The sequence below is a fragment of the Pocillopora verrucosa genome, chromosome 12 (assembly GCF_036669915.1).
Source record: "Pocillopora verrucosa isolate sample1 chromosome 12, ASM3666991v2, whole genome shotgun sequence".
Lineage (NCBI taxonomy): Eukaryota > Metazoa > Cnidaria > Anthozoa > Scleractinia > Pocilloporidae > Pocillopora > Pocillopora verrucosa.
In genome coordinates this window covers 12,395,925-12,416,467 of record NC_089323.1, presented here as the reverse complement: position 1 = coordinate 12,416,467, position 20,543 = coordinate 12,395,925, and the positions used below count along the sequence as shown (strand labels likewise).

At 37.4% G+C, this 20,543-nt stretch overlaps 1 protein-coding gene across 1 annotated transcript; it reads left to right on the top strand.

The window, feature by feature from the left end:
- Positions 1-10,383: 10,383 nt before the first annotated feature.
- LOC136277188 (fibroleukin-like) lies at positions 10,384-11,132 on the top strand. The gene is made up of 3 exons (XM_066158879.1): positions 10,384-10,441; positions 10,563-10,943; positions 11,077-11,132. Exons 1-3 carry the CDS (start codon positions 10,384-10,386, stop codon positions 11,130-11,132), a joined length of 495 nt encoding a protein of 164 aa, XP_066014976.1.
- Positions 11,133-20,543: the final 9,411 nt, after the last annotated feature.

The following is a 20,543-nucleotide window of genomic DNA, read 5'->3' as shown; positions in this document are numbered from 1 at the left end:
GTAAATAAGATATATGTTGTAAATAAGAAAATATGTTTACATTGGACGTAGCATTGTATTAATGCCATCTTGACCGAACAACCTTGGTAAAAAAGGATTAATTTTTGTTATCCAGAATAAATCTCTGGTTTCAGTATTAATCAAGAGTAACTGGTTTTACCTCCGCTGGAAGAGAAAACCAACTGTGAAGGCGCTTTCTCGTTTTGACAAATTTAAATATAACATGTTTCGATAGACTTTCAAAAATGATAAGTGAACGTCAAAAGTCTCGTTTGATTTGATTTAAAGCAGAAATTTACACCTACTTCCACGGACGAAATAAATTCCAATAAAGACTAAATGCCAAAGAGTGACTAAAATGGCTTGATTTTTCAAAATCCAAGTTTAAAAGTAATTAAACATCCAGCTTTGAATCAAAACAGTTTAATCCGGATGGTTTGGTTTGTTTCCTTTGCCGTCGTCTACCACAGCGTGAAATTATAAATTTACGAATCCATAAAGATGCCATAAAGTAAGCGTTAAGATCCTCTTTACGCGTCTTTAGGAACTTCTTTACACTCTTGTAAAGGATGTCTTCACACGTTGAAAACGATAGTGCGTAAAGATCACGGAGAGAGACTAAAAACGTTGTCTTTATGTGCCTTGTAAATACTCGTATAGAGAATATTTACAATATTTTACGGCGACTGAAAAGCGATCAGAAAGGCGATCTTTACGCGCTATTAAACTATCGTAAATAGGCAATATTTACATGCCCATTTGTCATTTTGCAGTTTTCTGAATTTTTTGGCAACATTCCTTTTGCTAATCAGGCCATAAAAAATGTGAGCTCGTGACAACATCAACGTAATGCGCTATCTTTACGGAAGGCGGAACTTGTCCGTAAGGAAGAGGCTCTACATTTACGTTTCTTTACGCAAGGGTTAAAGATGCGTAAGTTTGAGATTTCATACGTAGTCATATGTAGTCCAAAATTGTAAAAAGAACTAATACGATTAGTTTAGAGAATGTGTATCGCTTCCGTTTACTACAATAACGTACCGCACTAGAAGGAAAAATTTATCAATAAGTCGCATGACATTAATCGTACAACTAACGAAAGGAGATTTGTCATTCTTGGGGCACTGACTTATCATGTGATGACTGCTTTAAAATATTTGCTATGCAGCCATACGCTGGTCTCTCCCACCATTTCAGTGGCTTCTTAGCTTGGATCTTGGTACCACCACGAGTTTGAATTCCGTCGGGTTCTCTAATCGCAGCCCACGTGCAAAAATCATTTCTTAATTAGCCTTTCATTCGCTGGTCAGAATATCATTTATGATATTTAACATCAGGAAATATCTATTATAACCTTGTTTTGATGCTTCGAACCTCCGAACAGAGACTACCTGAAACGACGCCGTAATTAACCATGACAGATTCCGGGCGAGTTTGCACGAACTCAGAGCAAGACCAAGCCAGGGAATAGGATGGTCGTAGTACGTAGAGCATTTTCCGCAAAATTAATAGGACTTAAATAATTGCGGAAGTCTAGAGTCCCACGTAGGACTTAAAATAATGGAAATTTGTCTAAAAATTTTTTTTTCTTTTGGCAAACATTTAAAAGAACGTCATTACGCACAAACCTTTATCAGTTCTTGCTGAGAGCACGCAGAGACGGAAAAGCGATCAAATTGGAGAGGCAAGTGTACTTGACAGTACTTAGAGGTTCTTTTAGTCTATTTGCTAACTGGTTGTTAGGTAGTAGTTGTTTCTCTGAAGCCTTTCTAATTAACATTTCTGAGCAAGACTAAGCCAGGGGATAGGATGATCATAGTACGTAGAGCATTTTCCGCTAAATTAAGTCTTAAATAATTGTGGAAGTCTAAAGTCCCACGTAGGACTCAAAATAAAGGAAATTTGTCTGGTATTTTTTTCTTTTGGTAATTATCCATGACAGATTCTGGGCGAGTTTGCACGAACTCAGAGCAAGACCAAGCCAGGGAATAGGATGGTCGTAGTACGTAGAGAATTTTCCGCAAAATTAATAGGACTTAATCAATTGCGGAAGTCTAGAGTCCCACGTAGGACTTAAAATAAAGGAAATTTGTCTGGTATTTTTTTTTCTTTTGGCAAACATTTAAAATACCTTCATCATGCACAAACTTTGATCAGTTCTTGCAGGGAGCACGCAGAGACGGAGAAGCAATCAAATTGGAGAGGCAAGTGCACTTAACAGTGCTTAGAGGTTCTTTTAGTCTATTTGCTAACTGGTTGTTAGGAAATAGTTGTTCCTCTGAAGCCTTTCTAACTAACGTTTCGGACAACATCCGAAGATTTACAATGAGGGGGCAATCCCTGAGGAATAGGTATGTAACATCTGGTGCATATAAACTTAGGTAAAAAAGGGAGCTTAGACCCAATGCTTATTTTTTCAAGCACATAGAATAAACTCCTTTTACATGGGTTTAGTTTCAAGTTGGCTGCCCTGGAAATGGCTTGTCAATGTCGAGTAAGTGGCACGGTCGACATCTACATTCAGTTTTTGAAAATGTCTCCCTAACAAGTCAAAATTATGCCTGAGCTTTTTGCCGATTCATCGTCGTTCGCGCCAAAATTTGTCTTTTCCAAGAATTCTAAACGAATTTGTCATACATTCGGTGGCAACAACTTAAACATCCATTTGTTACGTATTCGGCTCTTAGATAGACCTTAATGCAAGACAAACTATTGTACTCTCTGTTTGCCTCAGAATCGATGCATTTTTAAGGAAATATGTATCAACGGAATGTGGGGGGCAAAATTTCGAGCCATTCTTGTAGCTTCGCACGACAAACATAAACACCCTCGGCTATTAAATATTAAACCTAAAGAATCGCTATAAACAAGAAAAAAAGAGTGTCTTGGGCAGTTTGAACACCATTCATGGGATCATTTACTTTTAGTGCAACTGAAAATAAGCACAAACAAGGTCTTATTCTGTGTATGGTGTTCATTCAAAATTGCAAAGAGTAAAGATAAAAATCTGTAGCAACGTCACACGGCAACATCCAGGAAAATGTCGTTACCGAAAATGGGAAGAAACTAGCGCCAGCATAGCTGGTAACAATTCAATGTAACTGATCGACAATCGACATAATTCGATTCACTCGGACTGACTTCAAGGATTAACTGCCCCTAGCAAAAGTAGCTGCTCAAGAAAAAATGTTCGATTGACTGTAAAGGTATCGAGGTCCATGCTCCAGACTAATGTAAGTTGGGAACATAATTTTATCCCAACTTCACAAGTACGTTATTTTGCATATCTTGTTAACACAAAAAAAAAACAAACAAAACAAAACAGAGCAAAACAAAACGAAACGAAAAACATATATGTCCCAAACTTGGATAGATATGAACGGAAAATGCAATTTTTAACCTTTTACGAATTGTCAATGAAACCCTGGATAAAGAAGGATTAAAAGTTGATTTCGGTATGGCAAGGAAAAGTATGTACTTTGACCCTTAATTGTCTGTGCACTGCTTTAACATCTGATGAAGCTGCAAATCGATCAAACTCGACGGTGAAAAAGTCTTAAATTTCTCTCTAAAAGTCACGGAGTAGTACGAATAGCGAATACCGAACATGGAAAACTCGTCATAAATCTTACACAAAGTGTTATATGGCCGGACTCTTCAAAAAAGATGGTGACTGATCATTAAGCTACTTAGAGACACTGAAGTAAGGTTTTTTTATTTGTTTCCCTCTCAATTTAAAATCTCTAAAATACAAAGCCAATAGTTTTGTTTAAAAATGCGCAGAAACACTTTTTTTCGTTTCTTATTATTGACTAACGTCTTTCATGTTGAGAGAAATTGAAACAGTTTAAATAATCTTCGATAAATCTTAACTGTCATGTTTATTGGATTTAACCTTTCGGTCGGATCGCCTTTGTTGGTTGACTTGCGGCCAGAATGAAGTCGTTGAATTTCCGATCCATTACGTAAACGGGTTGCTGCCACTTTTAAGCCGCTTCAAGGCAAAATTTCTTCTAACAGCATCAACACAACATCAAGCAGACTAGAGTTTTGAGAATATCGAGAAATATCAATAAGGGAATTATCTACTGAAGTTGATACAATACAAAATTCTTTAAAAACATCATAATAATTGAACGGCAGCCAGTAAGGAGAATTTCTTATGAGATCTTGAGAGGAAAAGGCCGATAAAAGGATTATCACGGCTATCACTGCTCCCTCGTATAGATGTTGTCTTAATCCATTTCGGAAAAAGCGGGTGGGTAAAACATATATTATCTCTCTGGACGTTGAAACATCCTCTCCCCGTGTATTTCCTTAATTGTGGTAACTCACAATGTTTACCCAGTGGCGATCCCAGAAATCCTTTCTAAAATACTGGAATCTCTTTACTAACGACTCGTGCATTGTAAAAAGGCCTACAAAGGCATTCATGTGGGATGCATTGATCGCTTAATTGGTTGCCACAGTCATGATGGTCCATAAAAACGCAAACATGTTTATGATGGTCCATAAAAACGTAAAAACAACAACAGCAACAACAACAACAGCAAACCCAAGCTAATATCTTGCCATCTTGACCGAACAAGCTTGGTAACAAGAATTAAGTTTTGTTACCCAGTGTAAATCGTTCGCTTTAATATTAATCGAGAGTAACTGGTTTTATCTCCGCTGGGAGAGAAAGCCAACTGTGAAGGCGCTTCCTCGTTTTGACAGATTGAAATAAAACATGTTTTGATAGATTTTCAACAATCTCTATTTGACATTAACTTGAATCAGATGACTATAAACTCACTTGTTTTCAGTTCGGTTGGCCGGCTCGATGATTGCAAGAATAGCCTCTGCCTTTGCAATCTCTGAGGAAAGAAGCGACTAGCAGTGAAATTACCCGATGACTTCTCGGTGAAAACTTTGGGTGCCTCAAGATACGGCTAATTATTTCGTCAAAAGTTAGCTTTTGGTTTACTAAAGGAATTTCTCTACAGCAACGAAACTCTAGAGAAATGACCGAGTGCGAAGGAATAAAATGCTATGGAATTTTTTGCTCTAATCTTGACCTGAAAACCGCGGGCGAGAAACCGTCTTTGTCAGTCTTCGTTGAAATCTTCATACTCGCAACTTCCATTTGTTATCTATTACTTGAATACGATGTATCACAGCTCTCAATAGAGTTTGTTGATAATTCGTGTCATAGGCACTTTAGTTACTCGGTTCTCTGGATCCAATATACAATTCTACTGACAATTCTACCTAGTGGCGATCCCAGAAATTTCTAAAATACGAGGATCTTTTTACTAACGGCTTGTGCATTGTAAAAAGGCCTACAAAGGCATTCATGTTGGATGCATTGTTCGCTTAATTGGTTACCACGGTCATGATGGTCCATAAAAACGTAAAAAACAACAACAACAACAACAAAAACCCAAGCTATTGTTTAGCCATCTTGACCGAACAAACTTGGTAACACAGGATTAAGTTTTGTTATCTAGTATACATCTTTGAATTTAATATTAATCGAGAGTAACTGGTTTTATGTCCGCTACGAGAGAAAGCCAACTGTGAGGGCGCTTTCTTCTTTTAACAAATTGAAATATAACATGTTTTGATAGATTTTCCACAATCCCTATTTGACATTAACTTGAATCAGATGACTTTAAACTCACTCGTTTTCCGTTCGATTTGGCCGGCTCGACGATCGTGACGATAGCCTCTGCCTTTGCAATCTCTGAGGAAAGGAGCGACTTGCAGTGAAACCACCCGATGATTTCTTGGTGAAGACTTTTGATGCCTCGTGACACAGCTAATTCTTTCGCCAAAAGTTAGCTTTTTGTTTAATACAGGAATTTCTCTACAGGAACGAAACTCTAGAACAATGACCGAGGGGAACCTTCGCCGCACATAGTGCGAAGGAATAAAATGCTATGGAATTTTTTGCTCTAATCTTGACCTGAACACCGCAGCAAAACCGTTTGCGTTAGCCAAAACATGAGCTTTCGTGTAAGTCCAAAGCAAGGTCAGTACTCAAAGTAAGCACATCCACCTAAAGAAGTTAGACGAGGCTGTCAGAAGTCGGAAACTCATCCCGCCAGTTTAAACCTAAACAACTTCGGAATTCGAATTCATATCTGAAAGGATTAAATCATACTCAACTGATTAGCTAAATGAATAAAGGGGTCAGTTTCTAAAGAAACTGTGGTGCTGGGTCGGTGGGAGAGTATAGCAGGTAATTTAGTGTTAACAACTGAGTTGAAAACGTAAATTAGCCACCGTAAAGGGTAAAAAAGCTGACGTTTCGAGCGTTAGCCCTTCGTCCATCGCTCTGATCTGAAGACTGTGTTTGATTAATCATCAGCTAATAATAAACATGTCGAAACTACGGGACAGGGAAGACATCGACATGTAAGCGTGTGATAAAATAATAAAAGAAACGAAATTATACACTCAAAACTAAATGTAGCTTTTGAATTAAATCTCAGCTCTGAAGGAGAAATGGGTGCTAATTTTGTGAATAATATATATACCTGATATTTTTTTGGGTCAAAAATGCCGTATAAGACAGATATATGTCGGTAGCTTGCAGCAGTAAGGAATATATATTAATAAGTAACATTGTATTTCCGATAACACGCACACAAATCCGCCGGTCAATTTCCTTGCGGTCACAAATGTGATATTCAATGGGTGTAACGTATCTCTGGACCCATCCATTGATTCATTGATTGATTGATGAATTGAGCGAGTGAGTGAGCGAGTGAGTAGGTGAGTGAGTAGTGATTGATGATGTGATTGCTTGGCCGCCTGACTATCAATGAGTCAAACTCATTTTATACGCTCCATGAGAATCTGAGTAAGCCATGATATATCGTCACAAGATATCCACTTTCACTTTATCAAAGCTGATTTATAATCGAGTAAAAAAGGCATAGGGTTTCTCTGAAAACAAATCAACGGGGGACATCTCTTTAAAGCCAAAGAGATCACTAAAGAGCTTACAGCATTTGCTTAATGGCGGATACGTGAAGAAACGCAATTTAAGTAACGCAGTTTAATTTTGAATGACAGTTTTACCTCACTATCGTACGAGTTAATAGAATGATGTAAACGAATCTCTGGTCGTTTTTTGATGACGCAGTCAGTTAGTCATTTGAGAAAAACATCTGCACAATTAAAAAAAAATTGTTGTTAAGGCTGGCCACTGGCAAAAGATGTTCGCATATAACAGAGCAAGGTTAAAAATTAGTTCTAAAAGTATTCACTGTTCGTCAACTGATCCTACGTGCAAATAGAAAAACCACCCGTAGGGGGATTTGGTCTCATTGGGACCAGCGCCAAATATCTTTGTTTTTAGTGTCGGTATGGAATACAGTCGTAACCGCATCGGCCACAAGGCAAGACAAGACTTGAAATTTTCCAATATCATTTTTCCGTTAAACGGCTAATGGTTAAACCATTTCGAACGTTTTTAAAAAAGTGCGAGCGGACTGTTCCTGATTCAAAAGCCTTGTCATGTAATTCTCCCCTACTGGCGGAAACTGTTTCGTAACTCACTTAAACTTTCTGATTTTGGTGACTTAAAGTAACTTGTACTTGTACTTTTGCAATTGAAATTATAGAACCCCTTCGTGGGTGGGTCAAATCAGGCTGGTTCGAAAGTGGGGCCTGGTGAGATTATAAATCTCAAGAAGTTGATATCTCTGCAGAGGCATTTCTCACTCACTTACCTTTAAGTGATTTAAGAAAGTACCTGTTTTCAGAAGATTTCAGGTTGTCATTCGCTTAACTGCTTTAAATATAGCCAATGAATCTTAAAAGTGCAACTGGTGCTTTTCATCCGTATTTAAGGGTTTTGTTTGATAACAAACAGGATATATTAGGTAATCAACGTAGCTGATAATACCAAATTACCTTGTTATTCTCCCCCACCGAGGCAGTACCGCGGTTTCTTGAGAATGTTACCCCATTCATAGAATTTCTTGGGGTCAACTGAAATTGATAAGACGGTAATATCACTCCTTCCCATTTCAATCACGAACAGTCATAGAAGGAATCTAATTCCATATTCATAGCTTTTTATGCAACTGAAAAAATGAAATCGTTTACTCTTAGGCCTCTAACGTAGTATGCGATGAATATGTAAAATAACTCACAAGAAGAATCAGTGGTTTACTCTTTTGCATTACGGTATGTGAAATGTTAACTACTACAATTTAAACATCAATTCTTATGAACTCGCGTATCTTCATACAAAGATTGACCCTTAAAACATGTCTTCTTTCAAAGTCGCGGAAGTGCGGTGTCATTTCCAACTCAGTTTCCCCAGCTCTGCATGACTTTTGAAAGGCTACCTCAACCAGTGGGCGTTTTCATTAAGTTGATGTATATGACGAAAATTCTCGAATTCTAGAATTAATTCCATTAGAGCTGTCTCTAGCGATCACATAAGTACTTTACTTTCACGATTTTTGGGCATAAAACATGTGCGCATGCACTCAGGTAATTAAAAACTCAGGGGCAGATAGAGACTCAGTTAGTCTTTAGGAAACCTTGCCTGCCATATCTTCGGTAGAGTTTCTCTATTTCTCTTCAAATATTACATTTAGACATCGTGGTGCATACATCACCAATAGAATTATCATGAGAGGCGTTCAACAAGGAGTAGGTATGTGACATCAAGCTAGAAAATTGTGGTGCTTGGATCCAATTCTCACATATCCGAATGTAGGACTTCTCATGAAACATTTTTTTACCTGGAGGGGATCAGTTCTTCCAGCAACTAGCCTATGGGGTTTATATGCAACGCTCATCTTGCAATGCAACAAGAAGACTCGAAGAGCATACCTTATATTATCAATAGCGTTGCATGAAAAAGAAGTCGCCTTCAAACGTATCGGAATTTTTTTTTGATGCTCTTCTAGAAAAAAGATAAACAAATATAATCAGTCTAACAATAGAAAAGAATGTTTCAGTCCTTTTCAATCCATCTCTTCCTATACGAATACTGCCTTTCTAAAGCTTGTATTTTATTTTAAGACTGGTCTGTTGTTGTTAAATATGAGAATTATCTTCCACCATTTTGCTGAAAAAACAAGCGTTGAGCGCCTTGAATTATCTTCGTCTCATTTATTTTACCATACACTGCCTCATTGTCCTTTATCCACGTCTTTTGCCTTTATTTACCGTCATCTACCCTAATCTACCTTAATTTTCTTCAGCTAACTTCATCTACCTTAATTCACCATGTTCTTATCTCATTTACCTTTTTATCCTTCAATGCTCTACCTTGTCCTTCATCTATCTTCTTTTGGCCTCATCCACCTTCATCAACCTAAAATTACAATCATTTATCTTCATCTTCCTTCCGCTGCTTTCATCTACCTTCATCTAACGTAGTCTACTTTCATCTACCATTCTTTACCTTCAAAGACCTTCATTTGCCTTTGTCTATCTTGATGTACCCTGATCTATCTTCCTTCTCCTTTTATCTCCTTCATTGTTCTTCAGCTACTTTCATTTATCCTCATCCTCCTTCAGCTACTATCTTCATTTACCCACGTCCATTTTCATCCGCCATCGTTAACCTTCAGATAACTTCATCTTCCTTCATCTACCTTTATCTGTCTTATCTACCATCTTAAACCTTCATTCACCTTCATCTATCTTCATTTACTTTTATCTACCTTCAATTATCTTCATTTTCATTTTCCTTCTTCTACCAACATTCATCTTCATCTACTTTTATATACCTTCTTCTAACTTTATCTAACTTCGAATCAATTAACCTTCAACTTCCTTCATTTACTTTCATCTCCTAAGTACACCATCATTTACCTTCATTGGCCCTATTCTACCTTCAAGCACCTTCACCTCATTTTATTTTCCTGAATGTACCAGACTTTGCATTTATTTAACTTTATCTACCGTCATCTACCCTTATCTACCCTAATTTCCGTTCACTTACCTTATTCTCCCCTCATCTACCGTCATTCACCTTCAACCATCTTCATCTCTCTTTTTCTATCATCTTTTACCTTCATCTTCTATCATCCATGAAAAACTTTTCAAGAAAGTGCAGATTTTGACAGTTGTCCCTTAAAACGCTAATTAATCACCTTTCTGACGAACTAAATTTCAACAATTTCTGGGGAGCATGCTATGTATTTACTCTTCCAAGGACTCTATTTATTCAGCGAATATTAATCCGACCCCCCTTACTAATCCTCGATCGGCGCTAACCAGTGAACTCACATCATGTAATAAGATTTCTATCCTTCAGGTTCTGCTCTACTTTTTCTGGCACTCTCTGTGACTTATCAAATTCTACCATCAACGCGGGCATCCCCAATAGATGGCCAAAAGAACACTGCAGTCTGTTTGAAAAAAATAATGAAGGAAGTCACCCAAGTTCGATTTGCGGTTAAGGAGAACAAAACATTGGCGAGATGTAAGCACGATTCCTCTTCGTTCATGTGTTTTACTACCTTTATTAAAATTTACTAATTTATATTTTTATTATTATTTTTCAAGAGAATACAAACTGTTATTCCCTTGTATTTCATTAACAGCTAAGAACTGCGTTGAGCTCTACTATTCCGGTCAAAGGATCAGCGGTGTTTATACAATCGACCCAGATGGCTTAGGCGCCTTTAATGTAAAAAGTGACCAAACTACTTCCGGTGGAGGATGGACAGTCTTTCAGAAGAGAATGGATGGCTCCGTTGATTTTAACCGCACCTGGAATGACTACAAATGTGGCTTCGGTAACTTGCTCGGTGAATTTTGGCTCGGACTGGACAAGATAAACCGTCTGACACAAAACAAAACAAAGAACATGCTTCGAATAGATCTGGGGGTAACTACGCGCCAAACTGTTCACGCTGAGTATGGATGGTTTGGGATTGGGAACGCGACGGCTGACTACCGCCTGTACATTGGCAATATGACAGGTAAGTAAACCGTCTTTTTAAACATTCATCGTTCGCTTTTTATGTGTTACCTCCCTATCGACGTCTACTGCCCCATTGACACCAAAGCTTAAAAGCTGTTTTGCTAAAAACGATTTTAAATTTGTTTCTTCAGAAAAGCTGCTTAAGCTGATTTTTATCCACATCAAACTTAGCAAATTAACAAGTTAGTGACAACTTGAATCCTATGGAAAACTGATTTTTAATTCAATCCCTTCTCCCAACTCCACGCAATCTACAAAGAATGGTTCGTTCTAGTGTATGCGCGTTTGACTGTGTTTTGCTGTTAATTCTGCCCATACCTAGTTTAGTCCACGCTCCTCCGTAAATAGTTTTCTTAAGCTGCTTGAGATAGAAAATTCATTGAACTCGGCTTTACCAAAATCATAAAATTTGAGTATTTATTATTTTGCCAGATATTTTTGTATTTGGATATCTGCCCTACTTCGTCGATTGGCGTAGCTATCGAGTTTGAGGTGTTACCTTAATCCTAACATTATGGAATTTTGGTATTCATTATTATCATTTTTTAAGCAGATGCAACTGTTTCCGTTGATTCCCTCAATCCTCACAAAGATCTCATTTTTGGTACTTGGGATAGAGATCCTGCTTATTGTGCTCAAAAAAGTTATCCATTGGGGAGAATTAGATTCAAACAGTCCCGCGGGCAGCGTCCCCACATCAACTGAAATGAAAATTAGACCAGTGGATTTTTTTAAAACTTTCTGACAGCAAAGTGTTCTTGTAAATAGTGATTTCTGCGTCCTTTGATCGGTCGACTTCGCTTTTATTACAATTGTGATTGGCAGATTGATGATCGAGTGGCCTTCCTTGAATTTGAATGAATTCCACCGGGGAAACACCATCGTTAAGCTGCTTCCCTCGCGACCAGGCATTAAGTGCAGTTATTTGCATGCATGGTGATGTTGATTCTTTTTTACGTACTATTCATTGTGGATTTGAAATTAAAAAATTACTTCGCTTGCTGTCCAAATTAAACCAAAATATCTGTGATTTCAGTTTTTGAATATCTGACAAAGAAATAAATCCGGAACAATTGATGCTGTTTTGAAACGTTAAGAAGTAATTTGTACGACAAGAAATAAAACGTGTATTATTTTCAACGCCTTTTAATTCTAGATTTTAAAATGCCAAGAATTCGCAGATAAGAAGAAATGATCAAATTATACACTCGACCATATATAGTTGATCAAATGCGATTTTAGAAAATAACCTTTTCATCACATCGAAATTAATTCAGAAGAATTTATATTTATGGAACGTTCTAAGCTACTAGCTGCAGTTCCTAAATGTTTTCACTTATTTCTACAGTTTTTACGCTTTCTGATGTTTTATAAAGCTTCACTATCTTAGGGCTATCAATCAAGCGATTTAAGATTATATCAAAATATGTAACCTAGGATATGCAAGTTTTACCGTGTGAAGAAATAAAGACTGTGGTACATTATTTATGCACTTACGTCAATAGCTATGCGATAGCGTTGTCATTCGAAAACCTATCATACTCGAGGGTTTTCAAGCCTACAATGGTTATTCATTTTCATATTTGCTAGTGAAGCTTCTTACGCACGATTGACAAGCATTTAAGACTGTAAAGGTATAGAGTTGTAAGTTGGGAACCTAATTTTATCACGAATTGGTAAACAACTTCACAAGTACTTTATTTTGCATCTCTTGATAATACAAAAAAAAACTAACCGAATCAAAACATAACAAAAGAAAAAGCATATGTGTCCCAAACTAGGATAGATACGAACAGAAAACGCTATTTGTACTCTCTTACAAATTGAAAAGAAAAAATAGTTTAAGTCTGCTGTTCTAAATATCTGTCCGGTCCGTATTGTATATTACAAGGATAGAATGTGGCAGACAAAATCCAAGTAGTTACATGTGTTGAATAGTGCATAGTGTTAAACGAACTCGACAAGAACTTCTGACTACGATGCTGACAGATACAAAATCAGTTAAAATGAACCGCGTGCTGTAAGCGTAGTAGTAAATCGTATCATGTCAACCGTATGCCAGTTCGAACTGAAATACAAAAACCAAAATAGAAGCTAACGTAAATAACATATCGAAGATAAAATAATGCAAATGAAGGAACTATCGCTAACATTGCAATAACGACCGTAACATGGAAGTGTCAAATATAGTCGGCACCTTTATTGAACGTAAGGAAGGCAAGAAAACGATTAATAAGCTAAACGTTGTTTAACTCGGACGATACCCTTATGTTAAATGACCTTATATTATATTGGAGATATGGACCTAATCATGCATGATTCCGAGCGTACAAAGAAAAAAATAACTAAGCTATCTAGTAACGATATAGGCCATTTGACAGGCGATAAAGTGAGACTTAACTGAAACGAATAACAATAGAAAAAGCCCAGGAACTAAGCCCGAAAACAAGGAATCGATTACTTACTTGGTTTGCACACGCACTGAATTTGACTTGATAGAATAGATGAGTAACAGTGTAGAGAGAAACTATGGCCCAATGTCGAGTAGAAGTTGGCGCAGTAGAATCTACACTTGAACTGAACTAACCGGGTAAAACCTCGTCAATGTGTCTAATCAAAGAACACACACGCCAAGCCTGTTCTCGTGAAAATATCTAATCAAAGAACACGCAAGCCAAACCTGGCGACAATAACAATTTCCTATAACGGAAATAGTAGCAGAGGGTTGGTCAACGACGACAGATTGAATAAGTAAGTAGGACCGTGCACGAAAGTGACAACTACTTGATAACATCTACGGTATAGTAAGTTCCTGCGACAAGAACTGAGTTAATATCACGGTACAAAACCAACAGTATAAGTATATCTATCATTTTTATGATTTCTTTTTTTGAGAAAAACTGAATTTAAAGATGAGTTTTTACAAGTATATCTTTTCTTCAGAAGTCAGGGTAATTAAAGTAAGATACAGTGAACAGTAGACCACCAACTAAGCAATATTAGCAAATGATCTCTTTAGCATTTTCCAATTATTGCTTGACCGTGATTCTCACAGCCTCTCGAGAGCAAAAGACTTAACTGGGACTTTTTCATAAATTTTTCTTAGATTTTCAAGGAATTCTCTGTAGCTTTGGTGCGTAATTACCTCAGGCAGGGATTTGGTGGCCACTAAGCAACAAGGAGATAATAAAACATTTCAAAAATGATAAGTATATTAATGTGCAGAAACCGTGTTCTACAGGAACCGGCAGAATCATTTCTCACTTTGAATTTTTTGAGGTCACACTTTACTCTCGTATAGATATTGTCTTAATCCATTTCGGAAAAAGCGGGGGCGGGGGGAGGGGCGGTTAAAACATGTATTATCTCTCTGGACTTTGAAATAGCCTCTCGCCGTCTATTTCCTTGCGGCAACTCGCAATGTTTACCCAATGGCGATCCCAGAAATCCTTTCTCAAATACGTGGATCGCTTTACTGACGACTCGTGCATTGTAAAAAGACCTACAAAGGCATTCATATGGAATGCATTGATCCCTTAATCGGTTGCCACAGTCATGATGTTCATGATGGTCTATAAAATGTTTATGATAGTCCATAAAAACGCTATAAAAAACAGTAACAGCAACAGCAATAACAAAACCCAAGCTAATATCTAGCCATCTTGACCGAACAAGCTTAGTAAAGAAGGATTAATTTTTGTTATCCAGTATAAATCTTTCGATTTAATATTAATCAAGAGTAACTGGTTTTATCTATCTTACTGGGAGAGAAAGCCAACTGTGAAGGCGCCTTCTTGTTTTGACAAATTGAAATATAACCTGTTTTGATAGATTTGCAACAATGATAAAGTCAAAAGTCTCGCTTGATATGATTTAAAGCAGAAATTTACATCTACTCTTACGGAGACCTAAGAAGTAAATTTAACCTCTTCGGACGAGATAAATGCTAATAAAAGACTTTTAAAAACGGCCAGAGTGGTGAAAATAGCTTGATTTTCAAAATCCAAATTTAAAAGTAACATCCAGCTTTGAATCAAAACAGTACAATCCGATGATTTGGTTTGTTTCTTTTGCCGTAGTCTACGATAAGCTTGTTGGCGTCTTACACTCAAAACTTCCTTTCAGAGTTTAAAACTCTTCCCCTGGATGCTATTTACGTTTGACGTAAAGCGAGCAGAGGGAAAACAAGGTTTCCGGCGTTTGTTATTTGCAAATTACCTGCATTCAAGAGTTTTTAGTCCAGAAATGCAGGAAAACAAATGAGATTTGTTCAGAGAGTGTGTATCGCTCGTGTTTACCGCAATAACGTAATGTACTAGAAGGGAAAATTTATCAATATGTTGCATGACATTATTCGTGCAACAGACGAAAGGAAATCTGTCATTTTTGGGCTATATTTGCTATGCAGCCAAACGCTGGTCTCTCCCAACATCCGGCTTCTTAGCTTGGATCTAAGTACCGAGTTTGAATTCCGTCGAGTTCTCTAATCGTAGTCCACGTGCAAGAATCATTTCTTAATTAGCCTTTCATTCGCTGGTCAGAATATCATTTATGATATTTAACATCAGGAAATATCTATTATAACCTTGTTTTGCCGCTCTGAACAGAGACTACTTGAGACGACGCCTTAATCATTAACCATGACAGATTCCGTGCCAGTTTCCACGAACTCTGTGCAAGACCAACCAAAAGGATAAGAGGGTCATAGCACGTATTGACACGAGTATTTTCCGCCAAATTAGTAAGTCTTTAATAACTGCGGAAGTCTAAAGTCCCACCTAGGACTTAAAATAAAGGATATTTGTTTGGTAATTTGTTTTTCTTTTAACAATATTTAAAAGACCGTCATTATGCACAAACTTTGATCATTTCTTGCAAGGAGCACACAGGAGACAGAAAATGCAATCAAATTGGAGAGGCAAGTGCACTTAACAGTACTTAGAGGTTGAGGTTTTATTAGTCTATTACTAACTAGGTATGTAACATCTGATACATATAAACTTAGGTAAAAAGGAGAGCTTAGAACTAATGCTTACTTTTTCAAACGTAAACATTTTCGTAGTACATAGAATGACCTCCTTTTATAAAGGTTTGGTTTCAAGTTGGCTGCCCTGGAAATGGCGTGCCAATGTCGAATCAATGGCACGGTGAACGGCTACGTTTAGTTTTTGACAACATCTCCCTAACAAGTTAGAATTATGCCTGAGCTTTTAGCTGATTTATCGTCGTTCGTGCCAAAATTCTTCTTTTCCAAGAATTGAAAATGAATTTGTCCACACTCGGTGGAAACAACTTAAACATCTATTTCTTTCGTATTCGGCTCTTAGATAGACCCTAATGTGAGATAGACTATTGCATTCTTTGTTTGCCTCAGAATCGATGCATTTTTAAGGAGATAGGTATCAAAGGAATGTGGGGAGCAAAGTTTCGAGCCACTCTTGTAGCTTCGCACAACAAACAGAAACATCCTTGGCCATTAAGTATAAAACCTAAAGAATCGTTATAAACAAGAAGAACGAAGTGTCTTGGGCAGTTTGAACAGCTTTCGTGGGATCTTTTACTTTTAGTGCAACTGAAAATAAGCACAAACAGGGCTTTTAGCACAAAATGGCATTTTTATGAGTAGGGGATATACTATATTAAATGGTCGACAATCAACATAATTCGATTCCCTCGGACTGACTTCACGGATGAACTGCCCCCTAGCAAAAGTACCTGCTTAAAAGGGGATCTACAAAATTGTTATCTTGTTTTCCTCGTAGTTTAAGATTTTCAGTGTATTGATATCCACAAGATATCCGCTCTCGCTTTATCAAAGCTGATTTATAATCGAGTAAAAAAGGCTAAAGGTTTCTTTAAAAAAAATCAACGAAGGACATCTCTTTAAAGCCAAAGAGATCACTAAAGGGCTTACGGCATTTGCTTAATGGCGGATACGTGAAGACACACTGTTTAAGTAATTTACAGATTGTTAAGTATTTTGAATGAAAGTTTTACCTCACTATCGTACGAGTTAATTGAATGATGTAAACGAATCTCTGGTCGTTTTTTGATGACGCAGTCAGTTAGTCATTTGAGGAAAATACATGCACAATTTAAAAAAAATTGTTGTTAGGGCTGGCCACTGGCAAAAGATGTTCGCATGTAACAGAGCAAGGTTAAAAATTAATTCTAAAACTATTCACTGTTCGTCAACTCATCTTATTTGCCAAAAGGAGAAACCAGTAGTAAGGGGATTTGGTCTCACTGGGACCAGAGTCAAATATCTTTGTTTTTGGTGTCGGTATGGAATACATATATATATATATATATATATATATATATAACTAACTGCAGACAGTACTGTTTCGGCCTTCTGGGCCTCATCAGTGCAGTGCTGATGCTAGGATGGAGGTAAGGCTATATAGCCACCCCAAGTGATCTCACATATGTGGTATCATCTAAGCCATGCCAGAGTGCTCAAACTAGAAAAACTAGTGAGCATGCATAATGCTAGCAGCAATGACTCATCCTAGTAGAGTGCTCAATTTGGACATGAAAGCAAAGCTTTGTATGCCAAAGAGCTATATATATATATATATATTCATAGCTTTTCATGCAACTGAAAAAATAAAATAGTTTACTCTTAGGCCTCTAACGCATCATGCAATGAATATTTAAAATATTTATATATTTATATATATATTTAATTTACCATACTATGCCTCATCGTCCTTTATCCATGTCCTTTGCCTTTATTTACCTTCATCTACCCTAATCTACCTTAATTGTCTTCATCTCACTTCATCTACCATGTTATTATCTCATTTACCTTTATATCCTTCGTTGTTCTTCCTGTCCTTCATCTATCTTCTTTTGGCCTCATCTACCTCATCACCTAAAATTACAATCAGTGATCTTCATCTATCTTCCTCTGCTTTCATCTACCTTTATCTACCGTGGTCTACTTTCATCTGCCATTCTTTACTTTCAGACCTTCATTTGCCTTTGTATGTCTGTCTTTATATACCCTGATCTATCTTCCTTCTCCTTTGATTGCCCTCATTGTTCTTCAGCTACTTTCATTTATCCTCATCCTCCTTCAGCGTATATCTTTTATCTTCATCTACCTAAATCCATTTTCATCTGCCATCATTCACCTTCAGATAACTTCATCTTCCTTCAGCTACCTTCGAATGTCTTATCTACCATTTTATACCTTCACTTATCTTCATTTTCATTTTCCTTCTTTTGCCATCATTTATCTCCATCTACCTTTATTTCCCCTCTTCTAACTTTATCTAACTTCAAATGAATTAACCCTCAACTTCCTGCATTTACTTTCATATCCTAAATATAACATCATTTACCTTCATTGGCCCTATTCTACCTTCAAGCACCTTCATCTAATTTCATTTTCCTGAATGTACAGGACTTTGCATTTATTTAACTTTATCTACCATCATCTACCCTTATCTAACCTAATTTCCGTTCACTTACCTTATTCTCCCCTCATCTACCGTCATTCACCTTCAACCATCTTCATCTCCCTTTTTCTATCGTCTTTTACTTTCATCTTTATCATCCATGAAAAACCTTTCAAGAAAGTGCAGATTTTGACAGTTGTCCCTTAAAACGCTAAAAATCACCTTTCTGATCATCTAAGTTTCAACAGGGGGAACATGTTATCTATTTACCTCTCCAAGGAATTTATTTATTTAGCGAATATTAATCTGACCCCCCTTACTAATCCTCGATCGGCGCGAAGCAGTGAATTCACACCATGTAATAAGATTTCTATTCTTCAGGTTCTGCTTTACTCTTTCTGACACTCTCTGTGACTTATCAAATTCTACAATCAACGCGGGCATTCCCAATAGATTGCCAAAACAACACTGCAGTCTGTTTGGAAAAAAATAATGAAGGAAGTCGCCCAAGTTCGATTTGAGGTTAAGGAGAACAAAACATTGGCGAGATGTAAGCACAGATTCCTCTTCGTTCATGTGTGTTCCTACCTTTTTGAAAATTTATTAATTTCTATTTTTATTATTGTATTTCAAGAGAATACAAACTGTTACTCCCTTGTATTTCATCAACAGCTAAGAACTGTGTTGAGCCCTTCTATTCCGGTTCAAAGGATCAGCGGTGTTTACACAATCGGACCCAGATGGCCAGGCGCCTTTAATGTCTATTGTGACCAATCTACTTCCGGTGGGGGATGGACAGTCTTTCAGAAGAGAATGGATGGCTCCGTTGATTTTAACCGCACCTGGATGACTACAAATATGGCTTCGGTAACTTGCTCGGTGAATTTTTGGCTGGACTGGACAAAATAAACCGTCTGACACAAAACAAAACAAAGAACATGCTTCGAATAGATCTGGGGGTAACTACGCGCCAAACTGTTCACGCTGAGTATGAATGGTTCGGGATTGGGGAACGCGACGGCTGACTACCGCCTGTACATTGGCAATGTGACAGGTAAGTAAACCGTCCTTTTAAACATTCATTGTTCGCTTTTTATGTGTTACTTCCTTATCGACGTCTACTGCCCCATTCACACCAAAGCTTAAGAGCGGTTTTGCTAAAAACGATTTAAACTTGTTTCTTCAGAAGGCTACTTAAGCTAATGTTTTATCCACTTAAAACTTAGCAAATTAACAAGTTAGTGACAACTTGAATCCTATGGAAAACTGATTTTTAATTCAATCCCTTCTCCAACTCCACGTTATCTACAAAGTATGGTTCGTTTAGTGCATGCCCGTTTGACCGTGTTTTGCTGTTAATTCTGCCTATACTAGTTGAGGTCCGCGCTCCTCCTTGGATAGTTTTCTTAAGCTGCTTGAGATGGAAAATTCATAAACTCGGCTTTACCAAAATCCATAAATTTGAGTATTTATTATTTTGCCAAATATTTTTGTATTTGGATATCTGCCCTACTTCGTCGATTGGCGTAGCTATCGAGTTTGAGGTGTTATCTTAATCCTAATATTATGGAATTTTGGTATTTATGATTATTATTTTTTAAGCAGATGCAACTGCTTCCTTTGATTCCCTCAATCCTCACAAAGATCTCAGTTTTGGTACCTGGGATAGAGATCCAGCTTATTGTGCTCAAAAAAGAGGCGGAGGCTGGGGGGATGGCGACAGTAGTGCTAGTGCGGTTGGGGCGAATCTCAACGGGAGGTAGCCGCATGGTCGAAAGGAAACCTAGGCCGATATCCATGGGGGAAAATTAGATCCAAACAGTCCCGAGGGCAGCGCCCCCACATCAAACTGAAATGAAAATTAGACCAGTGGATTTTTTTCAAAACTCTCTGACAGGAAATTGTTCTTGTAAATAGTGATTTCTGCGTCCTTTGATCGGTCGACTTCGCTTTATTACAATTGTGATTGGCAGATTAATGATCGAGTGGCCTTCCTTGAATTTGAATGAATTCCACCGGGAAACACCATCGTTAAGCTGCTTCCCTCGCGACCAGGCATTAAGTGCAGTTATTGCATGCATGGTGATGTTGATTCTTTTTTACGAACTATTCATTTGTGGATTTGAAATTAAAAAATTACTTCGCTTGCTGTCCAAATTAAACCAAAATATCTGTGATTTCAGTTTTTGAAT